The 25,165-nt window shown below is 39.0% G+C and overlaps 3 protein-coding genes across 10 annotated transcripts; all 3 read right to left on the reverse strand.

Moving 5' to 3' along the window:
• Window positions 1-22: 22 nt before the first annotated feature.
• LOC116062170 (mannose-binding protein C-like) lies at window positions 23-10,196 on the reverse strand. Its single transcript, XM_031316772.2, has 5 exons — window positions 10,012-10,196; window positions 9,214-9,334; window positions 4,417-4,494; window positions 3,433-3,489; window positions 23-817 (listed from the first exon to the last, which is right to left on the reverse strand). Exons 2-5 carry the CDS (start codon window positions 9,332-9,334, stop codon window positions 435-437), a joined length of 639 nt encoding a protein of 212 aa, XP_031172632.1. The 5' UTR covers window positions 10,012-10,196; the 3' UTR covers window positions 23-434.
• On the reverse strand, window positions 23-24,619 carry LOC116062194 (dispanin subfamily A member 2b-like). 8 transcript variants are annotated; one of them, XM_036003569.1, is made up of 7 exons: window positions 23,382-23,519; window positions 19,803-21,314; window positions 19,059-19,212; window positions 17,964-18,029; window positions 16,841-16,897; window positions 15,283-15,608; window positions 23-490 (listed from the first exon to the last, which is right to left on the reverse strand). In XM_036003569.1, exons 3-7 carry the CDS (start codon window positions 19,210-19,212, stop codon window positions 479-481), a joined length of 615 nt encoding a protein of 204 aa, XP_035859462.1. In that variant the 5' UTR covers window positions 19,803-21,314; window positions 23,382-23,519; the 3' UTR covers window positions 23-478. The 8 variants fall into 8 exon arrangements, with proteins under 8 accessions (XP_035859462.1, XP_035859458.1, XP_031172688.1 ...); XM_036003565.1 differs by having other exon boundaries at window positions 23-430; window positions 15,222-15,608; XM_036003568.1 differs by lacking the exon at window positions 23-490 and having other exon boundaries at window positions 14,960-15,608; window positions 17,964-18,023; window positions 19,065-19,212.
• LOC116062176 (dispanin subfamily A member 2b-like) lies at window positions 21,167-22,572 on the reverse strand. The gene is made up of 2 exons (XM_031316786.2): window positions 22,266-22,572; window positions 21,167-21,685 (listed from the first exon to the last, which is right to left on the reverse strand). Exons 1-2 carry the CDS (start codon window positions 22,476-22,478, stop codon window positions 21,479-21,481), a joined length of 420 nt encoding a protein of 139 aa, XP_031172646.1. The 5' UTR covers window positions 22,479-22,572; the 3' UTR covers window positions 21,167-21,478.
• Window positions 24,620-25,165: the final 546 nt, after the last annotated feature.

Below are 25,165 nucleotides of genomic sequence, written 5' to 3' on the forward strand. Positions count from 1 at the left end.
GCATGAATGAAATGAGACCGCATCACTGCTGTATGCTTTATTGTGTCATATATGCTTTAAAAACACCCCATTTGAAAAGATCTTACACTCTTTACATAGCCATGTAAAGTATTAGCATAATCATTTGCTTAAATTCTTTTTAGTAGAGGAATATGTTATTATGTTATAAGAGTAATAATGCCACATTGCTGATGCAATCAAGAGGGATTTTTTAAAGAGGGATTAAGATACATCACAAGGATGGTGGTGGGAAACTATTACATCGAGTTATTGTTCCTAAACCCGGACCTGGAAGAAGTTTCCATGATATCTCCATCAAAATGAGGATAAAGATAAAGTTACGGTCATTATTTTTGATTCACTGGATATTATAAGAGACTGTATATTTGTTTAAAGCAACATTAAAACATGACTTGCAAGGATACAACAACTTTCTATAACTGACAAATGATGAAAGCATTCAGGAAACACTCGTGTGTCACTCTCCAGACTGCGTTTTCTGACAGCATGGTGCAGCCTGTATTCTGGATGGATTTGTCTGGCTGCCCTTCTCCCCATTTGGTAAAGGTCAGAGGTCGGTTTTTCATATCAACCTCAAAATTCCCCTCAGCTTTGTTAGTGTTGACGTTGATCCAGGCTGTTTTGTAAACGTCCCCAAAGAACTGAGTGAGTATGTTGTTCTCCTCCTCGTTCTGGGGCAAAGCCAGCTCTAAGCCTCGTTGGGAGCAGAACTTGACGGCCGTAGAGAAAGAGTCTCTCTTCTTGTAGGACACAAAGTATTTCTGACCAACTCTTCGGACAAAGTCATAGTTCATGGCTGAAATGTAAAGAGAACATGCAACAAATCAGAAATTAATAAAGTGAAAACAATTGTTCGACAACTTCCAAACTGTATTGTCATCTTGGTCCTCTGGCCCTCGAGCTCTGTTCAGAAGCCATTAATAAAAGCATGTTGGAACATTTGCAGTTTTTACACAAAAATAATGTTGCAGTCTAGACGTAAATACATCAAGATTAAAGGAGAATTCCGGCCAATTTTTACGTTAATCTTGATCGCTATAGCTACGAGAGTACTTTCGACCCCGACCCGAATCAGTGCAGGCAACACAGTGCAGGCAACACGGAGTAGCTGTTCACCTACCCTGGTCCCTGTCTCGATCCTGCCGGTAGCTAGCTTGCCCTGCTAGCTGCTAGCCGTTAGCCATTAGTTGCTAGCTGCTGTCCGGTGAGTGTATTCAGACGGGCTTCTGTGATAATCATCCCAATAACAATCCATGGAGCGGCGGTGGTGTTGCTATGTCCTCCAGTTACTGAAGGCTAGCTTTAGCTTGCGCTTGGAGCAGCAAGTTCATCTGCCTGTTGCCCCTCTGTCTGTCTCGTTCTTTCCAACTCTTGTGAGGCTAGTTCTTCGTCTGTATACTCGGGTTCAAATAAATAAGGACGACCATCAAACTCAAAAGGCTCTTCCGTGTGTTGTATATCTGCTATATTCTCCATAGATACGTTACTCAAAGCTTCTTCCCTTGTAAACAACTCCGCTCTTCACTCTTCACACACTACGCTCCGATCTGCACACTACTGTTTACCAGTGTTGCCAGATCTTGCGAGACAAATAAGCAACCAGGCTTGTGAAAACAAGCCCAAAACAAGCAACTTTTTCTACGGAGCCCCCCTAGGTTCCGGGAAGAGAAAAATAAATAAACTGTGTGCACGGTTTTACAATCCGTGGGGACGGATTTTAAACTGTGGGTACAGATTGTCAATTTACATCCATGTGGACAGATTGGTAAACTGTGCGCAGTTTTGCAAAACTGTACACACGGTAGTTTATTTATTTTATTTTTCACCTTTTAACATTATTTAACATTAGAAAACTGATGGGATATCAAATATAGACTGATGTACCAAGTACATTATATACACAGTAAACCTCCGATAGCCTAATTAAAATTTGCACACACAAATAAATATCATCCTGAACTCACAAATTCGTTATTTATTATTGCAGGGACTGCAGAAGATCTCATTTTTAAATAACTATAACCCAGAAACAGGAGAAATTATTAACAATCTTAGTGTGCAGCAATAAAGTGGCTCCTGCTCTGATAAACCAATGAGTGAGTTAGAAAAGACTTAAATAAACTAAACTGGTTTAAAAACAATTCCAGTCAAAACCATTTAAACAGGTGAGGATGAGACTTGGTCTAAAACATTTTTCTTAAGACTCTTAACACTTTAGCCTCATATATAAAGAATAACACCACCATTATCTTTCTCATCACTCACTGACATTTTCCTAAACAGAAAAAAACCGATTGCCCTGCTCTGCCTCTGATTGGCTAGTACTCGGGTCAGAGCCAATTAGAAGCAGGATGTGGGTGGGAAAAAACTTTGCTGTCTCCTGTGTGTATGGGGAAAGGGGAGGGACAGAAGGAACAGGTAAGGCAAACTCCTACGTTTAGAAAATATCTGCTTGACAACTTATTATGTAGCTAGGAACAAGCCCAAATAAGCAACTACACTTTAGAAACAAGCCCAAAAAAAAACGCGACCCGCGACTACCAATATTTGTAAGTGACCTTTTCCTGCTACAACTGAATTCCCAGGAGACAGCGCGATGCTACAGCTAAGCTTCAGTAACGCTATTACTGTGCAAGCCACAGACATTGTTTATCCCGTTTCCATGTAGTTACATAGTCACTGATATGGTCATAACCACTACAGTGTTCAATTACCTATTTTTGAGGGGGAAATAATCTAAACTTTTCACTGCGAAGGCAAATACACACGGAACTGCTGCGTGATGATTTTTTACAAAAGCCTGGCTGAACATATTTATCATGGACGGCAGATAGCAGCTAGCAGCTAACAGGCAAAGCTACCCACCGGCAGGATCAAGACAGGGTAGGTGAATTTAAACAATGTCTGAGTTGAAAACGCATCTTGTTGACACATAAGGGCATGTGGCACAGACATATTAATTGCATTTTGTGTCTGCTAAGAGGCACAAAGGCACTCTAAAACTTGCCCCGACAACTGCCGTTTTAGCTCAAGGGACGCTTGTAGTACGTAGCTGCAGCTACACCCTGTTGCCTGCACTGATTCGGGTCGGGTTTTTTTCTATCGAAAGTATTCGCGTAGCTATAGCGATCAAGACTAACGTAAAAATTGGCCGGAATTCTCCTTTAATTAAACCATGTGTTCAAATTATTTCTCATTGCTCCTTTCTCAGACAACATCCTGCCCAAAGAGAGGATCAATTTACATCAAACATACTGATGCAATAGTAAAAGCAGAACATTGGTATGGTAAAAACAAGTTTGACAAGAAATCTAACATTTTGTGTCACTTGAACAGCTAAAATTAATTTCTAAATTCACATGCAATCACTCCCTGTAACACTCCCTTGTAATGCGTGAACAGGATACTTACCCCGCTCTAACTTAGCGAGGCTGTTCTTTAATGTTTCAAGTTCCTGACCAGAGAGACCTGGATCAAACAGATCAAGTTCAGTTACCATACTGGCTGTATATTGGACCTGAGTCCACATTTTGGCAGATATCCACCGTCTACTAATGAAAAGCATATGTTCTCTTCCTGCGTAAATTCTCTTAAGTCTTTTTTCCTTCTCTGAAAACACTGATGCCAAAATTTACTCAATTTTCACTCTTTTCTGATATCAATGTACTTTGACGTACGTGTCTTAGACTGAATGCAAATTAAAAGAATAATGAATTACACAAAAAAAAATACATTGACAGATTATTCAACAATTAAAGCTAACCATTAGTTAAACTCTGAGTGTTGTTATTTTGAATGTGTACTTCAATACTGCAATTTAGATCAATTAACAATGGGTCTAAATAAACACAGCCAAAGCTGTGATATCCTGAATTTTAATCAATAGTACCGGTCAAACTCCAAAAATATTGGATCTTACACTTTCCATAATACAACTCAGTAGTATATTTCATTAGACCCTATAAAAAGAAATCTCCTGCTACATTTTACCTGGCTGGATACTCACTAATACAAGCTTTTTCGGTGTTACATCGAAATGTGTGACCCATCAGAATGTGTTACTGTAGAGCCAGTCTGCCTTACGTAAATCATTTTGTGACTTTGCGGGAGAAATCGGACCCGAGCATAGGCATTAATAAAATCTATAAAAAAAATAGCGTTCTTCTCACTGTTAGTCTCGTTTGCTGTTACAAGTAATTTATAATCATCAGATTGAAAATTAAATAGTTTCAGAAACATTTAAAGTTCCTTGTGGTTGCTTCAAGACACTGACATTTTTTTAAGTTGTACTACTTCTGCATACTGCATTTAATAAATGATAAACAGCAGGTACTCAGCTGGTGAAAGTAACTTTATAAAATATATATGTTCTTTAAAATGGAGAAAATATATAACCTTGTTCACAAGGTACAGCAGGTCCAGACGGTCCACAAGGTCCCATCGCTCCATCTGCTCCTCTTGGTCCAGGAAATCCTGTGTACAAGAGCAGGGAAAGATGATTAAAAATCCAAAGCCCCTTGACTGTTATGTGTGTTGTCTCAGAGACAGATTTTTGATACAGTGTTCTCAGAAGTCGACGTCAAAAGTATTCAGCGATTTAATTATCAGCCTGATTTTGTAACAGTATATGACAATTAACAAACTGACCATAACACATTGTGCCCATCATCGTTATTGCATGAGTTTTCTTAGCAGACGTCCTGTCAATCCTTCCTGTATATTTTGAAGATAGCTTATGTACAAAATTGACAGTCTGACCTTAGGATCGTCTTGTGAGCCACAACAGCTGACTAGACTGTTCTCCGAAAAATGCCAACATAAGTCATTTGTTTGTTGGCCACAGTCATAATGATGAGAGCAAAGAAGTAAATAAGGTGACCAAGTATAAGAGTGCCAAATTCCACATAAGTAGGCAAGTTGGGATGTGCATGGGTCAAACTAACAATACTTTCACCTAGAAAACCTGGGGTTTGTGTCCCATTTGAAACTAAAAGTAACCAACAACTTTTTTTGTACTTTAGGGAACAAACAGAAGTACAGCATATTATGTGTCACATAAACCGGAAGTAAAGTAACATGATTTTAAAGTGCTCATATTATGCTTTTTGGCTTTTTCCCTTTCCTTTATTGTGTTATATATCTTTTTTTGTGCATGTTATAGGTTTACAAAGTGAAAAAGCCCAAAGTCCACCCCAAAGGGACTTACCATCTCCAACAGATAACACTGTTCACAAACTGCTCCAAACAGCTCTATTGTAGTCCAGCCTTTACTTCCGTGACAAACGTGTGTCACTTTGTAACACGTTATAATGCTCGCCTAGCTGCTAGCCTGGCGCGCCCTCATACTCTGTAACTGACTAGATAGCAGTGCTTACCTATGGAGGGAATATTTATTCATAATTCAAATTGAAAGTCCAAAGAGAAAACGAAGCAAGATCAAATTAAAAATAGTATTATTTTAATTAAAAATAGTATTATTTTACTACGCTACTAGGAAAAATCATGCCATAATTAAATGTGAAATGTAAAAGCTTAAATGGAAATACTTGAATTAAAATCTGAAATAGAAAAAAAGAAATCATTTTATTTTAGCCTTTCCCCTTTATAATTTACAATTTTCAATTTGACATTTGACATTTTATCTTTTGAATTTTATGTTTTACATTTGACATTGACATTTTAAGATTCACCTTTTACATTTCGATTTAACATTAAGCATTTAATTTAGAAGTGACAGGTGTCAATTTAAATGAGGCCGGTTCAGCCTGCTGGAGAAGCCTGTCTCCTTACCTTGCCCGGGGCCGGGGCACATCACTACGGGCTGTAGCGGCGATGATGCTGAATCTCTAGATGAGCCGCAGCTGAGCCTCGCATGATTGAACCGCGCTTAGTTAGATAAAGTTGTGGGGAAATGAGACTGTTTTATGCGAGAAATTAACTGTGTACAGTTTGAATATGGGCAGTTTTACAAAAATGGATGGCCAATTGCACATTTTCTCCGATATGTTGTCGGACTTGGAAGCTCCAGTCTTAGGTGACAGCCAGCTGGCGGTGGCCGGGATCGCTTGCTTACCGGCGGCCAGTAATACTCACAGCCCCCCCTGTCAGCTGGAAGTGGTTTCAGACCCTCCCACCAGCCGTTTGGCCACGCCTCCTCATTTAAATTGACACCTGTCACTTCTAAATGAAAAGCTTAATGTTAAATCGAAATGTAAAAGGTGAATCTTAAAATGTCAACGTCAAATGTAAAACATAAAATTCAAAAGATAAAATGTCAAACTGAAAATTGAAAATTATAAAGGGGAAAGGCTAAAATAAAATAATTTCTCTTTTTCTATTTGAGATTTTAATTTAAGTATTTCCATTTAAGCTTTTCCATTTCACATTTAATTATGGCATGATTTTTCCTAGTAGCATAGTAAAATAAAACTATTTTTAATTAAAATACTATTTTTAATTTGATCATGCTTCATTTTCTCTTTGGACTTTCAATTTGAATTATGAATAAATATTTCCTCCATACTTACCTAGCTACTGCACATGTGCGACTCCCAGCAAAGATGGAACAGAAGTGAGATGTCTCACTCTGTAGCTAAAACAGAGAGCTCAACACACAGGGTGAAAAGAGGAGCTGCAGCAATGTGCAGTACAACAAAAATTTGGTGTTTTTTTAAATTAAACCATGTAAACCTATTCTGGTACATCCTCTAAATACAACTATGAACTTGAAAATGAGCATGATATGAGCACTTTAACTCAAACAACAACCTTGTTCTAAACTTAAATAAGTAGTTTTGGGTGGTCACGTGACACTGGCACAGTGGCTGGCTACGAGCTTCGTGATGCCGAGCAGCAGTTGCTATTTGTTTTAAGCCGCTACAGACCTCCATCACAGCTCGGCTGTATCAGCGGCAGTTAGTAGACAGTGTTGGGAAGTTACTTCCAAAATGTAATACATTATAGATTACTAGTTACTGTCATTTAAGAATAATTAGTTATATTACAATATTACTGTCTTTGAATTGTAATGCTTTACACTACTTTCGTGTTACCTTTGAGTTACTTTAACCTAAATAACAGCGGAAGAATGAATTGGCAGGTAGCTTATAAATTTCACCACGGGATCAACAAAGTCTCATCTTTATCCACTATAGTTAATCATAATTTATTCATAATATTTTGCATAACTAATCTGAATCTGCAAAGAAACTAAAGCTTTAAAATAAATAGTCAAGTAAAACGTACAATAGGCCTACTTGACTGAATTGTGGTGGAGTAAAAGTATAAAGTAGGAGAAAATGAAAATACTCTATTTTAATTAATTAAAAGTTGGCCTACCTTGTAATTGTATTGAAGTAAGGTATAGTTACTTTCCACCGCTGATAAAATGTAATGCTAGTATTTACATGTAGCAAGCCTAAACATTAATTCCCAACATGTTTATATCTGTAAGCTGCTGTCTGTGCTGACGTACCGTTACCTGTTGGGACACAGATGTTGTCCGTACCGTCTCTGGTTCTGGCTCTGACCACGGGAACAGTGACGGGACAGCTCGCTTCAACGCAGCGTAAAAAACTCCTGAAAATAATGTCCATCTCGCAAATGTATCTGTCTCTGCATTCATTTCAACCACCAAATTCCAGTAACAGGAAAAAACACTCACAGCCTTTTTTTCCGTGCCGAAAATGTTGGTGAAAGTTAAAAAAAAAAAACAGCACTAAATGTAGGGTTAAAGTCCGTTGTAACTCACGTTACTGAGATTGTAATGGGTATTACTGAAATGTTATTAATAATGCATTATATGACTGCGTTACAGCAAAAAGGAATACATTACTGTAATTGCATTACTTTTATAACGCGTTACTCCTAACACTGTTGGTAGATGTGTTTAGCTGCTACAGAGTGTTCCGCATGGTGCTCCGCATGGTGCTCCGTTGTATCAGCAGTAGTTGGTGGTTCAGTTACCCGAGAATAGGTGACTTTGAGCCGGGTATACAGAGCATCGCGAGCTGCTGGTCGTTTCGTCAGACAATATGGTTACGTTTAGGTCACAAAAAGTGAGCGTTATGCTGCGTTTAGGCACCAAAACAACTAGTTAAGTTTAGGAAGAAGTGGTTTGGATTAAAACACTCTTAAGAGGGGTGGCCTCTTACCCAGTAAGAGCGTTCGCCCCATGTTGGCTGAGTCCTGCAGTGGTGTGGATTTGAATCCGACCTGCTGCCCTTTGCTGCGTGTCATCCCCCATCTCTCTCCCCCTTTCCAGTCTACCCACTGTCACTGTAGCCTGACAAGCCAGACCCACATCAAGATGTTGGGTCTGGGAACTCACCATTGGCAGGGCTCAATCCGAGAGGTGGGATAAACGGTTGTCTTTCAAATTCCCTCTGCATTCATAGCCAACCAGAGCAATGCTAGTTGATAGCTTAAACTTTTGCTGTATTTGGTTGGCAAAACTCCGAACACATTTTCCTTTTTTAAGAATGACTTCAGTGCTTAACTCCAAGTCTTCCAGAGTCGCGGCCAAAGCCGATTTGAAAGACCGACCCTGACTGCAAATTACATTTGCTGCCGCTAGGGTGCGTCTAGATTTCTAGGCTACTGTCACTGTATATTAAAGGGAAAAGCCCCAAAAAAATAATCTTTAAAAAACACTCCCAAGAAAAACGCATTTTACCCCGGGAAACGAACTCCGCTCCCAGGCATGAATGTCCTGTGTGTTAACGCCCACCCCTCAATCCTGACTTATGCAGTCAGCCGCGTTCTTGTACAGCAGCAGTCAATATGGTGCATACAGCGGGGAAAAAAAAACATAGAATACTTACAAATTATAGTGCTTAACTTTTCGTAGCTTTTCAAATGTCAACCACATGTTTAAAACCGTGTTGCTACATTTTCGGGTTTAGATATGAGGATGGAAAACGCTCCTGTCGCTCATATTAGAAGGTAGGAATAAACTACCTATATCGTCATATATCGTCATAAAGTTGCAGCTGACACAGTGAGCCAAATGATGAAACTGTTTAAGGAAGGTGACCTCATAAAGCTCTTGGGAGACTGGAGAGCGCTTGTGGTTAAAAACAAACTCATCTGCCTGTCCAACAGAGGGGTGCCAGAATTCAGACAAATAATGACTAGAGTCTGGTCAGAACCAGTCTTCCTAGGAGTGTGATTGTGGAAGTCAATATTACCCACCAATTGGCCCAGCTGGCCCAGGTAATCCTGTGTCACCATTAGGACCAGGAGGTCCTGGAAGCTGACTGTAGCCAGTAGAAGACATCAGGCAGAGGACGCAGAACAGGAGAAACATCCTCATCTTCAGAATGCAGAGCATCATAACAGTTATTGGATTTTCATTCATTTTTTATTGTTTCAGTAAATTAGATCACTAGAGCAAGTGAGATTTTCTGGAACAGAGAGAGAAACTTTACTTAAACATTACTGATAACCCTGTTTGTCACTGGCATCAGACATTCTGAAACATTTCTTTTAGACCTTTGAAATCTACAGTATTAGAAATATAGTTAAGAATTTGCCCTTTTTCAGGCTACATCAGGAATATTGTTTTATCATAATTAACAACCATTAATTCAAAGTAAGTCACATCAAATCAAAGGTTGTCATTTCAGAACTTAGTATTTGGCAAATAAGAAAGACCACTTATTAAAAATGATGTGTCTCCGGTAGTTCCCAGTTCATTGTAACACTTCAGAAAAACTGATGATATTTTCATTGCAATATATACAGATGTGCTGCAGCTAAACTTAATTTCCAAAATGCAAATTAGAATTATATTACAGCCTGTCTTCAGTGCAGCACCAAGTATGCTGTTGTAAGTTAGTTTTTTTGCCTAAACTTAACCAAACTGTGACCGTTTCACAATGTTAACGACGTGTTTAACACCAGCACTAAGCATGCTGTTGTGAAGTCATTTAAAAGGTTTTAATAACACAAAATCTAGCACCAAATAGTGATAAACAGAAAGGTACTCACTGATTAACGAGACGTGAGCTGCAGGATGTGCTACTTTTCGCTTCTTTCAAAGAAAAGTGATTGAGAACGCAGTGAGTGAAATTCAGTTTAGCGTAAACAACAGATGTTTATGTTGGTGATGTCATTTGGCACAACACTGAACCTAGGAGGAAAACAGAGTCAAAGACATGGATGTATTAAGAGAACGAAGAGCCTCCCTCATGGGACTGCAGAGCTTATTGTGGATGGCTTTTCTATGCTGTCGTTAAAACAAAGACATACCATGTTCATATGACATTACAAATGTGTACGTATATGGCCATTGTAATCAGTGACGGACCGGGAACAAAAAACGGCCCTGGCATTTCCACCCACCAGCGGGGGAGGGGGGGGGGGGGTTGAGCAACTCGCAGATAGAACTTTTGACGCACGGAAAGAATTCCCATGCTATAAACAACTGCACCAAAATATAGACATATAAATGCACAACCCCAATGCATAAAAAAATGAATAAATCATCAGAGCCAGCCGCTCCATAATAAAAACATGTCTTAAATGTCTTACATATCAACTATTAGTAGTTGATTTGATCCTCTGAAGTAGCCACACTTACTGTACCTGTTGCTACACTCCCTCCTGCAGCATTGGTCTCCATCTCTGTTGCTCCTGGTAATCCACATTCAGAGCCACAGCAGGCTTGTTGTTCTGTGTTGGTTAGTTCCATATGTAGTGGTGTGGGCAGTAAGCTTTGCACCCTGTTGGCTCTTGAACGCACCTCAATTAGACCAAATTAGCTCCACCCAGACCAAACCCCCTCGTTAGCTGAGCTTATATAAAGCAGCTGTGTCATCATGGCTTCCTCTTGGCTTTGTCTCTACCTGTTGGTTACCACATGGGACCATCTCTGTGACTTTTAGGTAGGCAATTGTGTTGAGTCTGTTTACGCTTTTAAGGTGTTTTTAAATACGGAGTTGTATATTTTGCTAGATCTGTGTATTTGTATATCTGAGTCTGCTGCCTGACCGTTGTCTGCATGGGCCTGGAAGGGATTCCAAGCTCCCCTGCCTGGAATGGTGTGATGAATTCTCCCTTAGCTACATTTGAGTGAAGGTATGAGTAACCTAAAGCAGCAAGTCTGGTATGATCACTACCTGAGCTAAATGTTATCGCACATTGACCACAGCTTTTAAACTTGTCATTAATGTAATCTTCTGTCTGAATTGTAGGTTGTCTACTGCTGTTTAGTTTAGTAGTAGCCAGCTTGTGGTGGAGGCTAGGTAAATTAGTGTGGTTCCCTTCACAGATTGTAGTGATAACAGCACGGTAACACCATTTGTGGTGACACCATTTGCAGTGAACCGGTTTGCAGTGACTATCGATTGCAGTGGGCACATGCGGTGGGTAAGTTGGTGCACCCCTGGAACACACCCTTAGTAGACTCTCCACAGCTGTCCTCTGCCCACTTCCCCCCCACCCCCTTTTTCCTTTGATAATTTAAGCCATAACTGGGAGTGTATTTGTTTTAAAAAACTTAACCTGATTGCTAAATATGTATTATAATAAAACCTTTTCTACATTTTTCTATTGCAATTTGATTTAAACATCCTCATTTTTAACCATCATCTTTACAGGCACTTCAGTCATAAATTATCCATCAATAAATGAATATTTCTTTTGTAACCACGTCTCACTTTCTTCGTTAGTGAACCAGTGTAGCCTTTTGTATGACTGGGGAGCTTGTTGAAGTAGAAATAAACATTTCTTGGGGTGGAAGTCCCCAGGTGGCATTGTCTGTTAGTTAGACTCAGGTGGCAACTCCTCCCCTAGCGCCACCAGCCTTGCCACACATAGATTCGTTATGTCTATCTCTTCATCCTCTTGCTCGTTTCTTTCTGTCCCGTTTTTCTCCCTGGTGTGCTGGCGCAGATGTGTCGCTAACATTAGTGCTAGCAGTGCTAGTGCTAGCTGAAGCTGCACTTGGATTTTTTTTTTTTTTTTTTAAATCAGTTTGCAGCATTTTTCTCCATCAGCCAACAGTGCTCTCTTATATTTTGTTTTCTCTGCCCCCCCTTGTGTCGCTTGATGCCTCGATTATTTTATTTTTTTTTGTCAACAGTATAGCTTCCAATCTTCAACTTCCAACAACCATGCTGACGCAGACGCGGTCTACTCGATTCTGTCTTGAAACAGATGTTCACGAGTCATTTTTTGGAAGTCCAAGTCGAGTCTCAAGTCTTTGAGGGCCAAGGTCAAGTCTTTTGCCACGAGTCCAAGTCAAGTCTCAAGTCTCTGTCCATCTGATCTGTCCCTAAAACTGTATTGTTAAATCTCTGGAAATATTAACCTAAGTCTGTCACATCATATGGATAAAACTATAAAGATACAATGTGCCTGTTCCCAGGCAATCCCAGCATTACCACAACACTTTGCGATGGTTAGCTTGTTACCTGTGGTGATATATGCTAAATGTAACGTCTCTTTCACTCAAATGTTTAATGTTGAAGTGGAAATCAAGAGAATAGTGGCGACGCCGCACCAGTTACAGAACCACATGCATATCATTGTCAGTCCAAATTACGCACAATAAGCAGTTTGAACTCACTGATGTAATACCATTTATTTTCTAAGTGTTAGTACGCTCAGTGAAACTGAGTCCAGCGCGAGGGAGATCCGACTCAGGAGAGGTTAGTGAAGCCAGCGTCTCCACGGCAGGTGACAGTGCGCACGGATCTGCTGCGCCACGCATGGATGAAATAATGAAATAGTAAATAGGACTACAGTAACAGAAATATGTGCAGAATTAAGACGGCCCAGTGTGTGGTGGACCGGGTACACCTTGTTCACTTAATAGCCTACAAATCATCCACGGGATCAATTACGCATCACCTGAGTTTGCTCACCTGACAGTGTTTGTTCCTGGGGAGATGGATCCGTGCGTCCCGCCTCCTGTGCGCCATGGATGTCTAAGCCTCAGCAACTACTAACTATAAAGATACAATGTGCCTGTTCCCAACATTAGCACAACACTTTGCGACGGTTAGCTTGTTACCTGTGACGATATATGCTAATGTAACGTCTCCTTCACATAGCGTGTGAGTGACTGACCTATTTTGGTGCGTTTTGAGAGGCCTGACGAAGTTTGCTGTTGATCCGGCATCATTTATCTTGGTACCACACACCTTGCATGTAGCTGTTAGCTTACTGGCACTATTTACCAAGTTATTGAAAGCAAAACTAATGACAAAGGCACAACTCCAGGAGGACTTGGTGTCGCCATGTCAATGTTTTTTTTTTTTTTTTTTTTGAGTGCGCGCACATAAGGCGTAACGCATGCGTTACGTTGCACATTATGGCAAAGGGCAGGGGATAGGAGGCTCGTCATACGTTTCCCCAACGTATATTCGCCAATAAAAGAAAATAGAAATACATGAATAAATTTAGATTTAAAAAGCAATAATTGCATGAAAACAGATTGTTGAGGAGTCTCGAAGCTCGAGTCTGAAGTATTTTGGGTCGAGTCCGAGTCAAGTCTGAAGTCAGCTGTTTGTGCGACTCGAATCAAGTCTCAGACTCGACTCCCCATCTGTCTTGAAATTCCCAGAAGGCATTGCTTGATTTTAATTTTTGCAAACAAATCAAATAAAAAAATGCAGTTAGATTTGTTTTATTTCAAACCATGCACGTTTTTCAACATCTGATTAAGTACTTTCGCTACAAAACAATGCAGACTGATGTAAAAGTTTGTGACATTACAATTTGTAATTATGACAAGAGCAAAGGTGAAGAATGGAGCGCCAAGTAGGAGGAAAGTTGGGGGTGTGGATGGGTCAAACAACACAGGATATTCGACCATGAGACTCGAAATCATGTCTCATTTGAAATGGTAACCGACAATTTTTTTTAAATTTTTTTTGTGTGTATATATATATACGCACGCACACACACACACTCTTTACGGAACAAACAGAGCTACCCGAGCTACGTCACTTTCTGCATCACATGCGTAACCAGCAGTGAAGTAACCCAAACCCCAATCTTTTTCCAAATTTAACTAGTTTTACTGCCTAAACATAACCAAGTTAGTTTTTGTGCCTAAACTTAACCAAAACTATGACCATTTCATGTTAATGACATGTTTAAAACTAGCAAGCTGCTTTTAAGTCATTTATAAAGTTTTAGTAACACTAAATCTAGCACCAAATAGTAAAAAAGAAATGAACTCACTGAATAATGGAACATAGAATGCAAGAAATTGAGTTCAGCAGAAACAACAGATTTTGTTGTTTGTCATTTGGCATATAACCCTGAAAATGGGAGGACAACTCATGTTTAACCAGCAGGGCTGTGATACTGCAGAGCTTATTCTGGATGGCTTTTCTGCATTTTCCTTAAAACAAAGACACATACCATGTTGATATGACATTACAAATGTGTTTCTCTACATACCACTGCCTTGTCCACTTTAAAACCGAACTGTAATACAAATTCTCCTTACTGTGTGTAAGGAAATATAAACTATGATCCTGGACCCATTGTATTTTTACAGTAAAGGTGTCCAGTTCTTAACACACAAGTTATTTACATTGACCAAAAGGCATTGTGTGAGGTGTGACAAATGTTTGAGAGCTCATTTTCCATCCTCATGAAACATTTGCAACGCAGATATTTAAAACATTTTAAATTTGGCAATGTTTACATATAGTACAGGTTTTCTAGCTAGCAGTCTTCACTGTCTTGTCAGAGTACCTCTCTAATGTTGTGACAAACACTAGGCTCTTTTTGAAAGATTTGTCTTTTATGTCAGGTCAGTGTTGTATATTTTCTGCCACTTTTGTCATAGTTAACATTCAGGATTTCATTTTACCAATCCTGTAAGCTTTCTATTTCACATTTTCAACAGATAGGTTAGCTAGGCAGCCAAAATGTAAATAAGGTTGCCTGAAGTTTTGAATAAATGAAATGAGACTTGTTCACGGCTGTAAACTTTATTGTGACGTACTGTATGCTTTTAGAGTTCACCGTTGTTTCTATACATCTATCATATTGCTCCTAATTGTAAACTTTTTATAATGTAATGTGTCTGTGAAACACTTTTATGTCATGCTGATGATGCAATTGTTGCAAATGTTTCCGTAGTTAGGACTAAGATCTAACACAATGGTTTTGGGTAACTGTAACATCTGGAAGAAAATATTTCTGAGAGCAATGGTTCCAAATCTGGAACACAAGACCTTTCTATATCTGACAAATGACGTAAGCATTAAGAGAACAATCGTGTGTCACTCTCCAGACTGCGTTTTCTGACAGCATGGTGCAGCCTGTATTCTGGATGGATTTGTCTGGCTGCCCTTCTCCCCATTTGGTAAAGGTCAGAGGTTGTTTTTTCATATCAACCTCAAAATTCCCCTCAGCTTTGTTAGTGTTGACGTTGATCCAGGCTGTTTTGTTATCGTCCCCAAAGAACTGAGTGAGTATGTTGTTCTCCTCCTCGTTCTGGGGCAAAGCCAGCTCTAAGCCTCGTTGGGAGCAGAACTCGACGGCCGTAGAGAAAGAGTCTCTCTTCTTGTAGGACACAAAGTATTTCTGACCAACTCTTCGGACAAAGTCATAGTTCGTGGCTGAAACGTAAAGAGAACAACATGCAACAAATTAGAAATTAATAAAGTGAAAATAATTGCTCAACAACTTCCAAACTGTATTGTCATCTTGATCTTCTGGCCCTCGAGCTCTGTTCAGAAGCCTTTAGTAAAAGCATGTTGGAACATTTGCAGTTTTTCCACAAAAATGTTGCAGTCTAGAGTAGTGCTGTCAGTTAAATGCGTTTATTAATAGCGTTAACCCATTTTAACGGCGTCAATTCTTTTATCGCGAGATTAACGTTCTTTTTGGCCTAGCAAACTTTGTAGTTTTTTTCACATGCTGTTGCAACAACTACTAACGTTATAAAAACTACAACACCACACAGGATCTAGCTAGACCGTAAACAAAACAACAGGCACGCCACACACCATGCGCACACACTTGTTTGGGCTTGCAAGCCAGCCAAAGAGTAGTAGGCCCTACGTTACGTTTTGAGTGGATGGCGAGCGCGAGACGCCGAAATGGATGCCAATAAGATTCTGAATGGAAAGTTTACTTTTAAAAAGTTGCCAAATGGTTCCATTGACAAGACCAAAGTGATCTGTGTGTTTTGTCGTTGTGAACTGAGCTAAACATCGCAGCACGTCCAGTCTGAAATACCACTTGATATCAAGCACACAGCTGATGCGAATTCTCCGCCCCCTCGTCAAAGCCGTAACATTGTATGAGAGATTATTTGCTCCAAGTGAGAATGTTATTGTGAAATTGAACACTACAGAATATGCCAATGTTGTTTTCAATTAAAAAAAACATTTGCACAAAGCAAGCCGATCCACTTTTCCATGTTAAGAGCATTAAAATGAGAAATAATGGGACAAAAAGAAATCAAGGGACATTTAGAATAGATAAAAATGTGTGATTAAATGCAATTAATTGCAAGTTAACTATGACATTAATGCGATTAATTGCGATTAAATATTTTAATCGTTTGACAGCACTAGTCTAGACATGAATACATCAAGATTAATTAAACCATGTATTAAAATTATTTCTCATTGCTCCTTTCTCAGACAACATCCTGCCCAAAGAGAGGATCAATTTACATCAAACGTACTGATTCAATAGTAAAAGCAGAAGATTGGTATGGTAAAAACAAGTTTGACAAGAAATCTAACAGTTTGTGTCACTTGAACAGCTAAAATTAATCTCCAAATTCACATGCAATCACTCCCTGTAACACTCCCTTGTAATGCGTGAACAGGATACTTACCCAGCTCTAACTTAGCGAGGCTGTTCTTTAAGGTTTCAAGTTCCTGACCAGAGAGACCTGGATCAAACAGATCAAGTTCAGTTACCAAACTGGCTTTGTATTGGACCTGAGTCCACATTTTGGCAGATATCCACTGTCTACTAATGAAAAGCGTATCTTCTCTTCTTTTTTTCTATTTTTTTAAATGGGTGCTTTATACAAAAATTTAGACCAACAAAAAAGATGGGTCTCAAGTAGGCTCCACAATATGAGGAAAATATGCAATACAGTAGCCTATGCGATAACAGTGTTGACTATCGCGATAACGATATTACTTGCAATAAACAAACAAATATTGAAGTGTACTCAGCTCTGCATTTCTGCTGCCTTCAGTATTCTGCTAAAATACAACAAATTGCTTGTTGGAATTAAAACAAATGAAATTCTCTGAGTCTCTTTCGCGATATGTCCCAGCCTTTCGCGATATGTGTATTGCACCAGTTAATATTGCGATGACGATAAAAAAACGATATATTGTGCAGCCCTAGACTAAATAAACACAGCCAAAGCTGTAATATCCTGAATTTTAGTCCATAGCACAGATCAAACTCCAAAAATACTGAATCCTAAAGTACAACTCGGTAGCATCTTTCATTAGAGCCTCAGTGCCTAGTCAACACACACATCTTTCAAATTGAATTCCCTCCATTTGTACCACAGGCTTTCTGGTAAACATTTCAAATCTTAGGCCCAGATTACCCTGAAGACATTACCAGTTATTTTCTCAGACTTTTGAAAGCTCCTTTTTTTCACCGGCTGTACACTTATTTTAATGAGGGACATTGACAACATTCCTCCATGAATTGCATTCTATTGTAAGATTTACAAGCAAGAGTGGAATTAATATCTCTCAGACACAGCCTCAACAACAATCAAACACTAGGACCTTTAAAAATATAGTATTGCTGTTGGTACAGAACTAGAATGTACTTTAAGTGTCCACCTCTTGTATATCTATCTACATCTCTAACAACTATAAGTCTATGTGTGCAAAGATTTCTAAACAGCAGTTACTCAGCTAGTGAAAGTTATTTCATAATATATATATATATATATGCTCTTTAAAATCTAGAAAATATATAACCTCGTCCACAGAATATAGCAGATCCAGGCAGTCCAGGCGGTCCAGGCGGTCCACGCGGTCCTGGCAGTCCTTTTGCTCCATCAAATCATGTGTACAAGAGCAGGGAAAGAGACATACAAGATGAATAAAAATCCAAAGCCCCTTGAGGTTGTTATGTTTGGTGTATATTTGAAAAACAAAATGTTGTATGGATAAAACATTCAGAGACAGATTTTTGCTACAGTATTCATAGTGGTCTGAGTCAAAATGTTAATTCTATGGTGAGCATTAAAGCTAAAATGCATTGGACCCATCATTGTCATTTTTTCATGAATGTTCTTAGCAAATGCCATATCAATCCTTCCTGTATATTTTGAAGATATGTTGTGTACAAAGTTGACTGTCCGACCTTAGGGTGGTCTCGTGAGCCATCACAGCTGACCAGACTGTCCTCCGAAAACTCCAACATAATTACAACTCATATTTACTTTATAGTGGCGACACCCTCTGGTGGCTGTAGTAGTTAATGTAAGAGTGCCAAGTACTACTTATGGAGACAAGTTGGGGTGTGGATTGGTCAAACAAACACAGGCTTTTCACCTAGGAGACTGGGGCTCATGTCCCATTTGAAAATTAAAATAACTGGTGAATTTGTTTTGTACTTTACGGAACAAACAGCTATGTCACAACTTCAATCTTTTTCTAAATTTAATTAAGTAGTTTTGTTACCTAGACATAACCAATTAAGTTCATTTTTGTGCATAAACCTAACTAAACTGAGCGTTTCACAACGTTAATGTGTTTAAAACCGTGACAGTTTTTTGGTTCAGATTTGAGGACAGAAAATGCTTGTGTGGGTCCTATTAGAGGGTAGGAATAAACAACCTATGTTTTTGTTTGGTTTGGAGGACTTGTTGCAGCTGACACAGCGAGTCCAATTAAGAAAATGTATAAGTGACCTCATAAAGCTCTTGGGAGATTGGAGAGAGCTTGTGGTTAAAAACAAACTCATCTGCCTGTTCAACAGAGGGGTGCCAGAATTCAGACAAATAATGACTGAGAATGAGTCTGGTCAGAACGAGTGTTCCTAGGAGCGTGATTGTGGAAGTCAATATTACCCACCAGGTCTCCCAGGTGGCCCAGCTGGCCCAACTGGCCCAGCTGGCCCAGGATGTCCTGGGTCACCTTTAGGACCAGGAGGTCCTGGAAGCTGACTGTAGCCAGTAGAAGACATCAGGCAGAGGACGCAGTACAGGAGAAACATCCTCATCTTCAGAATGCAGAGCATCATAACAGTTATTGGAGCTATCATTTTTTAATGTTTCAGTAAATTAGATCACTAGAGCAGGCAAGATTTTCTGGTACAGAGAGGTAAACTTTACTTAAACATTACTGATAACCCTGTTTGTCACTGGGATCAAACATTCTGAAATCTAAATCTCTTTAAGTCTTAAGTCTTTCTCTTTGAAATCTACAGTATTAGAAATATAGTTAAGAATTTGCCTTTTTTCAGGCTACATCAGGAATATTGTTTTATCATAGTTTACAACCATTGATTCAAAGACAGTCACATGAAATCAAAGGTGGTCATTTAAGAACTCAGTCTTTGGCAAAAAATAACCACCACAAATGATGTGTCTCTGGTAGTTCCCAGTTCATTGTAACACTTCAGAAAAACTGATATTTTCATTGCAATATAGACAGATGTGCTGCAGCTAAATTTAATTTCCCAAATGCAAATTAGAATTCTATTACAGCCTGTATTCAGTGCAGCACCAGGTATGCTGTTGTGAAGTAATTTAAAAAGTTGAAATTACACTAAATCTAGCACCAAATAGTGATAAACAGAAAGGTACTCACAGAATGAATGAAATGTGATCTGCAGGGTGTGCTACTTCTTCGCTACTTCCAAGGAAAAGTGATCGAGACCATAGTGAGAGTGAATGAATAAGAAATTCAGTTCAGCGTAACAACATCTGTTGTTGTTTATGTTGGTGATGTCATTTGGTATATGAAACTGACAATAGGAGGAAATCAGAGTCTAAGAGTCTCCGTCTGAAGACTGCAGAACTTAATAACAATAATAACTGTATTTATGTATCATTTTATTAAAAACAGAGTTACAAAGTGCTGCGCATACATGAAAAAGAGAAAAGCTATGAATTACAAATTACAAATATGTATATAAAATCAATAGAATGAATCAAAACACAAAAAAGTAAATGTCAAAATAAACAAACATAAAAGCATCGGAATCAAAAGCCACTTTATACGAGTATGTTTTGAGGAGTGATTTAAAATGAAGCACTGCTTTGCCATGTCGGATCTCCTCAGAAAGGGAATTCCAAAGTCTGGAAACAAACATGTTGTAACAAATGTGTTGAGTGCATTTTCAATCCATATGAAACATATGCCAAGTAGTTTTTTTTTTTTTTTTTTACCTTTTTAGATTTGTATTCCACAAGGAAAGTAGGAGCTAGCACAGCTTTTAGATTTCTTTCATGATAAGAAAGCAACAAAAAACATCCGCAGCTGACTCATTTGTAAAACATTGTTTTGATAATTGTAAACATTATTTTCCTGTTATTGACTAAAGCTTATTGTATTACTCACACCTTAGTTATCTTAAAAATTGTTTACCTTTTTATTCCCTCCCTATTACTATATCTCTTTTTGATGTATTTATTTAATAAAGGATAATGGCTTATATCTAGAGTTAGCACATTGTTGTGCTTTAAGAAAGGTGTCCCTCACATTTATTGTATTGTGCAGTGATGTTACAGAATTTCATTAAAAATCACCAGATTCCTACCTTGAATAATCAAGAAGCATTTAAAACAACACACACATACACATGTTCTGTATCAACACAAGTTAAATTTTTACAAATGCAGCAGACTTATTGTTCCTGTACTGTATAAAACAACCCCGGATACCCCAGAAGTTCCCACCTAAACCACTAACTAAAAAGAAACACTGTAGACTTTCCCACTGTCATTTTCCATTATGCTATATTGTCTTACTGCTCTCTTTGAATCAGAACCATTGGAAATGTTTTCCCCACTCTCACACTGAGTCAATATGTTTAGTCAGTATGTTCTGGGTGGCGATGTTCTTTGGCTTGAAATCACCCCTGTTTAATTAACACGGTGAACGTGTTGAAACACCATAATTCCACAATAATTTCACAAGCACATTTCTGAGTTATGAAACAGACACTTTTATTGACGGATGAAACTGTTCTCTATTTCTCCACTTTTTTTTTGCAAAGACACAGGCCTTGCCGACAGGAAATTGAAATTTAATAACAGACATCTGGCATAAATGTAAACCACTACAGATTGTCATTTTGGAAACATGGATGAGTTCCATCTAAGACTTTTGAAACACATAAAGAAATGGGTATCTGTTTTGCTTGAGGATATAACTAAAAAGGTATAAAAAGTTACAAATTGTGCCTTGGGCGTAAAGCAGAGAAACACAAGTATGACCAAGCCATAGAAAAAAGCCAACTCTAATACGACTGTATTTGAAATTTAGCCTCTGTAATTGAAATCGTATGGGCTGTATCCGCTGTGATCTCGGATCACCTTATTTGCCTGTACGAGCACAATAATGGCTGTAATAATGGTAATAAGGACAAGGATGGAAACCAGGACTGTGGCCCAGATGTTGAGGCAGCGGGCAGTGGAGCCATAGTGTTGGGCACCCTCCAGATCTCCAGCCACCTTCCGGTCTCTGGCCTGGAAGGACCAAAGCACATTCATTTTAAAAGTGGATTGATACCTCAAGAGAAATTAAACTGCCAACGTTGAGCTTAGGCTCAATCTCATAACATCCTGCAAAAGCTTTAGAGTCGTGTTTGCTGTATTTTCATGCTGCAAATGAGATTGCTTTCTACCTCTTCCATCCATTCTCACTTTTTCCATATATAGTTTTCTTTGCATAAATCTCATCATACATCTTCATCTCCAACAATGTCCAGCAAAATTTGTAACACATTTGAAATCTCTGTTCTTTTTATTCATGCTTTTTTTTCATAACATCTTTGTATTTTATTATTTCAATAGATCAATTGTAATTTTTAGGCCTAAGAATATCCAAAATCTTATATGGATATTGCTTCTCCCTCAACTTTTGGTCCAACTGAGGGCTGTGTGTTACTTGTCTGCAAAAACTTAGTAAAACCTTCTTTGTTTTTCACTAACCGCATCTCTCATTTGTAGGAACTACTATTAAAGATGGCAAGATATTGCTTAAAGTCTTTTTTTTCAATATTCTTTGATAGACATTAACAGAAGATTCTGGATGAATGAAACTCACCTTGATAGAGAAGATGAGAGCTGCCAGCCCGAGGCAGCAGGGGTTTGAGTAGAGAAAGCAGCAGAGGGACCAGATGATGTGGTCCTTGGGGGGCTCGGGGGTCATGTTCACAGTGGTGTACGGAATCGCTGTAGATCCTCCAAGCAGACCAGGGAGCCCATCATACCTCCCCTGCAGTGGAACGTTCTCAGCCGGGTGACCTAGAGGATTCATCGCTGTCAGCTCAACTGTAGTTTGGAGTGCAGGCGGCTGAAGTTGTGCAACAACTCAACTGTCAACGTAGGCGTTGATTTCCTTTTGAATTTGTTTGGGAAAAAAACAAAAAAAACAGGCATGTGCTAACATGCTAACCAAAAGCCTATGAGGCAAAAGTACAACACACTACACTACATGACCTTTTGCTTTAATCACCTTTAAAAAAAATCACCTGAAAAAGAAGATGAGCAGCCGGATAGGAAGGCATGTTTGATCTGTTTTAAAAGGGTATGTAGAAATTAGGTCTAATTTTTCTCTTGGGTTGATAATGAAGGGGGGCGGGAAGATACGTTGAAAAGAGATACGAGTCTAAAACACAGATGGACATAAGTGTGGAAACTAGACCAAAAGCTAATACCTGAACTTTAGAAAATGACAGGATGGCAGATCCAAAAGCCTGCATGCCAGTACTTGCCAGTGGATTTCAAAATAGAAGCTCGTAAGATTATACAGTCATTCATTCTCCTTCTTGGCAAATTCCAGTACTGAAGGGATAAAGCCCTGCAGCAGGAAGCTCACTCATCTAACAACTGTTGTGTTGCCGTTTGATCATACACACGGCAGAGTATTTGTGTTTGGTTATAGTTTATTTTGCAAATATATTTTGCTCTGATGTGCTTTTATGAAAATCCTCTTCCCTTCCCTGCGGTTGGCTATAGTTGCAGAAACTAATGCCAGTGTGTATACAACCGCAACCTTTTTTTTTTTAACCCTCAAAATTTCACAAGCACATTTCAAAGAGTTATGGAACACCATGGAACTTTCGTTTATTGAAAAACGAAAATTAAACAATTGCTGAGACAAAGATGCAGACAGGAAATCTCAAATTTAATAAAAAAAAGTCGGGCATTCAAACTTGACTTCACACTTTGTAACACAAATAGAAATATAGTATCTCTCTTGCTGGAGGATGTACAGTAAGTAAAAAGGTATAAAAGGTTAGAAATTGTGCCATGAGCGTAAAGCAGTGAAACACAAGTATCACCAAGCCACAGCAGCAGCAACTTTAATACTACTGCAGTTCAAATTTAGCCTCTGTAATTGAAATCATATGGGCGGTAGCTGTTGTAACTTCTGGACTCCTGTACTAACAGGACAATCATTATAATAATGAAAATAAGGACAAGGATGGAAACCAGGACTGTGGCCCAGATGTTGAGGCAGCGGGCAGTGGAGCCGTAGTGTTGGGCACCCTCCAGATCTCCAGCCACCTTCCGGTCTCTGGCCTGGAAGGAACAAAGCACATTCATTTTAAAAGTGGATTGATACCTCAAGAGAAATTGCTAATGTTGAGCCTAGGCTAAATCTCATAATCTCCTGCAAAAGCTTTAGATTCATGTTTGGTGTATTTTCATGCTGCAAATGACATTGCTTTTTCCCTTTCCCAACGTATGTATTTTTTTGCATAAATCTCATCATTAATCCTTATCTTCAACAATGTCCAGCAAAGTGTGTATCACATTTAAAGTCTCTGTTGTAATTGTTCTTTTTTATTCATGTTTTTTATTCTTTTTCATAACATCTAGTAGTGAAATTGTAATTTTTAAGCCGAATATATCTAAAATCTTACATGAATATTCCTTGTCTGCCAGCTGCCATCCTCTGAATGATGATTATTCTTGACATGGTTACCAGTGAGGGCTGTGTGTTACTTGTCTCAATAAACTACTACCACTAACCATATCTCTCCTTCGTAAGAACCGCTATTTGAAATTGCAAGATATTGTTAAAACTCTTTTTTTTATGTCCTTTGATAGACATTAACAGAAGATTCTGGATAAATGAAACTCACCTTGATAGAGAAGATGAGAGCTGCCAGCCCGAGGCAGCAGGGGTTTGAGTAGAGAAAGCAGCAGAGGGACCAGATGATGTGGTCCTTGGGGGGCTCGGGGGTCATGTTCACAGTGGTGTACGGAATCGCTGTAGATCCTCCAAGCAGACCAGGGAGCCCATCATACCTCCCCTGCAGTGGAACGTTCTCAGCCAGGTGACCTAGAGGATTCATCGCTGTCAGCTCAACTGTAGTTTGGAGTGCAGGCGGCTGAAGTTGTGCAACAACTCAACTGTCAACGTAGGCGTTGATTTCCTTTTGAATTTGTTTGGGAAAAAAACAAAAAAAACAGGCATGTGCTAACATCCTAACCAAAAGCCTATGAGGCAAAAGTACAACACACTACACTACATGACCTTTTGCTTTAATCACCTTTAAAAAATATCACCTGAAAAAGAAGATGAGCAGCCGGATAGGAAGGCATGTTTGATCTGTTTTAAAAGGGTATGTAGAAATTAGGTCTAATTTTTCTCTTGGGTTGATAATGAAGGGGGGCGGGGGGGGGGGGAAGATACGTTGAAAAGAGATACGAGTCTAAAACACAGATGGACATAAGTGTGGAAACTAGACCAAAAGCTAATACCTGAACTTTAGAAAATGACAGGATGGCAGATCCAAAAGCCTGCATGCCAGTACTTGCCAGTGGATTTCAAAATAGAAGCTCGTAAGATTATACAGTCATTCATTCTCCTTCTTGGCAAATTCCAGTACTGAAGGGATAAAGCCCTGCAGCAGGAAGCTCACTCATCTAACAACTGTTGTGTTGCCGTTTGATCATACACACGGCAGAGTATTTGTGTTTGGTTATAGTTTG

This window comes from Sander lucioperca, chromosome 7, assembly GCF_008315115.2.
Source record: "Sander lucioperca isolate FBNREF2018 chromosome 7, SLUC_FBN_1.2, whole genome shotgun sequence".
NCBI lineage: Eukaryota > Metazoa > Chordata > Actinopteri > Perciformes > Percidae > Sander > Sander lucioperca.

What these genes read in the sequence shown, in the direction of transcription:
- LOC116062170 (XM_031316772.2), bottom strand. Translation starts at nt 9,334, where the DNA reads ATGAGGATGTTTCTCCTGTTCTGCGTCCTCTGCCTGATGTCTTCTACT. An exon ending in TGCTGTACCTTGTGAACAAG is followed by an intron (nt 3,490 to 4,416) that starts GTTATATATTTT and finishes TGTTTGATCCAG; the next exon opens with GTCTCTCTGGTCAGGAACTT. An exon ending in CCTCGCTAAGTTAGAGCGGG is followed by an intron (nt 818 to 3,432) that starts GTAAGTATCCTG and finishes TTTACATTTCAG; the next exon opens with CCATGAACTATGACTTTGTC.
- LOC116062194 (XM_036003565.1), bottom strand. Translation starts at nt 19,212, where the DNA reads ATGAGGATGTTTCTCCTGTACTGCGTCCTCTGCCTGATGTCTTCTACT. An exon ending in TGCTATATTCTGTGGACGAG is followed by an intron (nt 16,898 to 17,963) that starts GTTATATATTTT and finishes TGTTTGATCCAG; the next exon opens with GTCTCTCTGGTCAGGAACTT. An exon ending in CCTCGCTAAGTTAGAGCTGG is followed by an intron (nt 15,609 to 16,840) that starts GTAAGTATCCTG and finishes TTTACGTTTCAG; the next exon opens with CCACGAACTATGACTTTGTC.
- LOC116062176 (XM_031316786.2), bottom strand. Translation starts at nt 22,478, where the DNA reads ATGAATCCTCTAGGTCACCCGGCTGAGAACGTTCCACTGCAGGGGAGG. An exon ending in CTCTCATCTTCTCTATCAAG is followed by an intron (nt 21,686 to 22,265) that starts GTGAGTTTCATT and finishes TGGTCCTTCCAG; the next exon opens with GCCAGAGACCGGAAGGTGGC.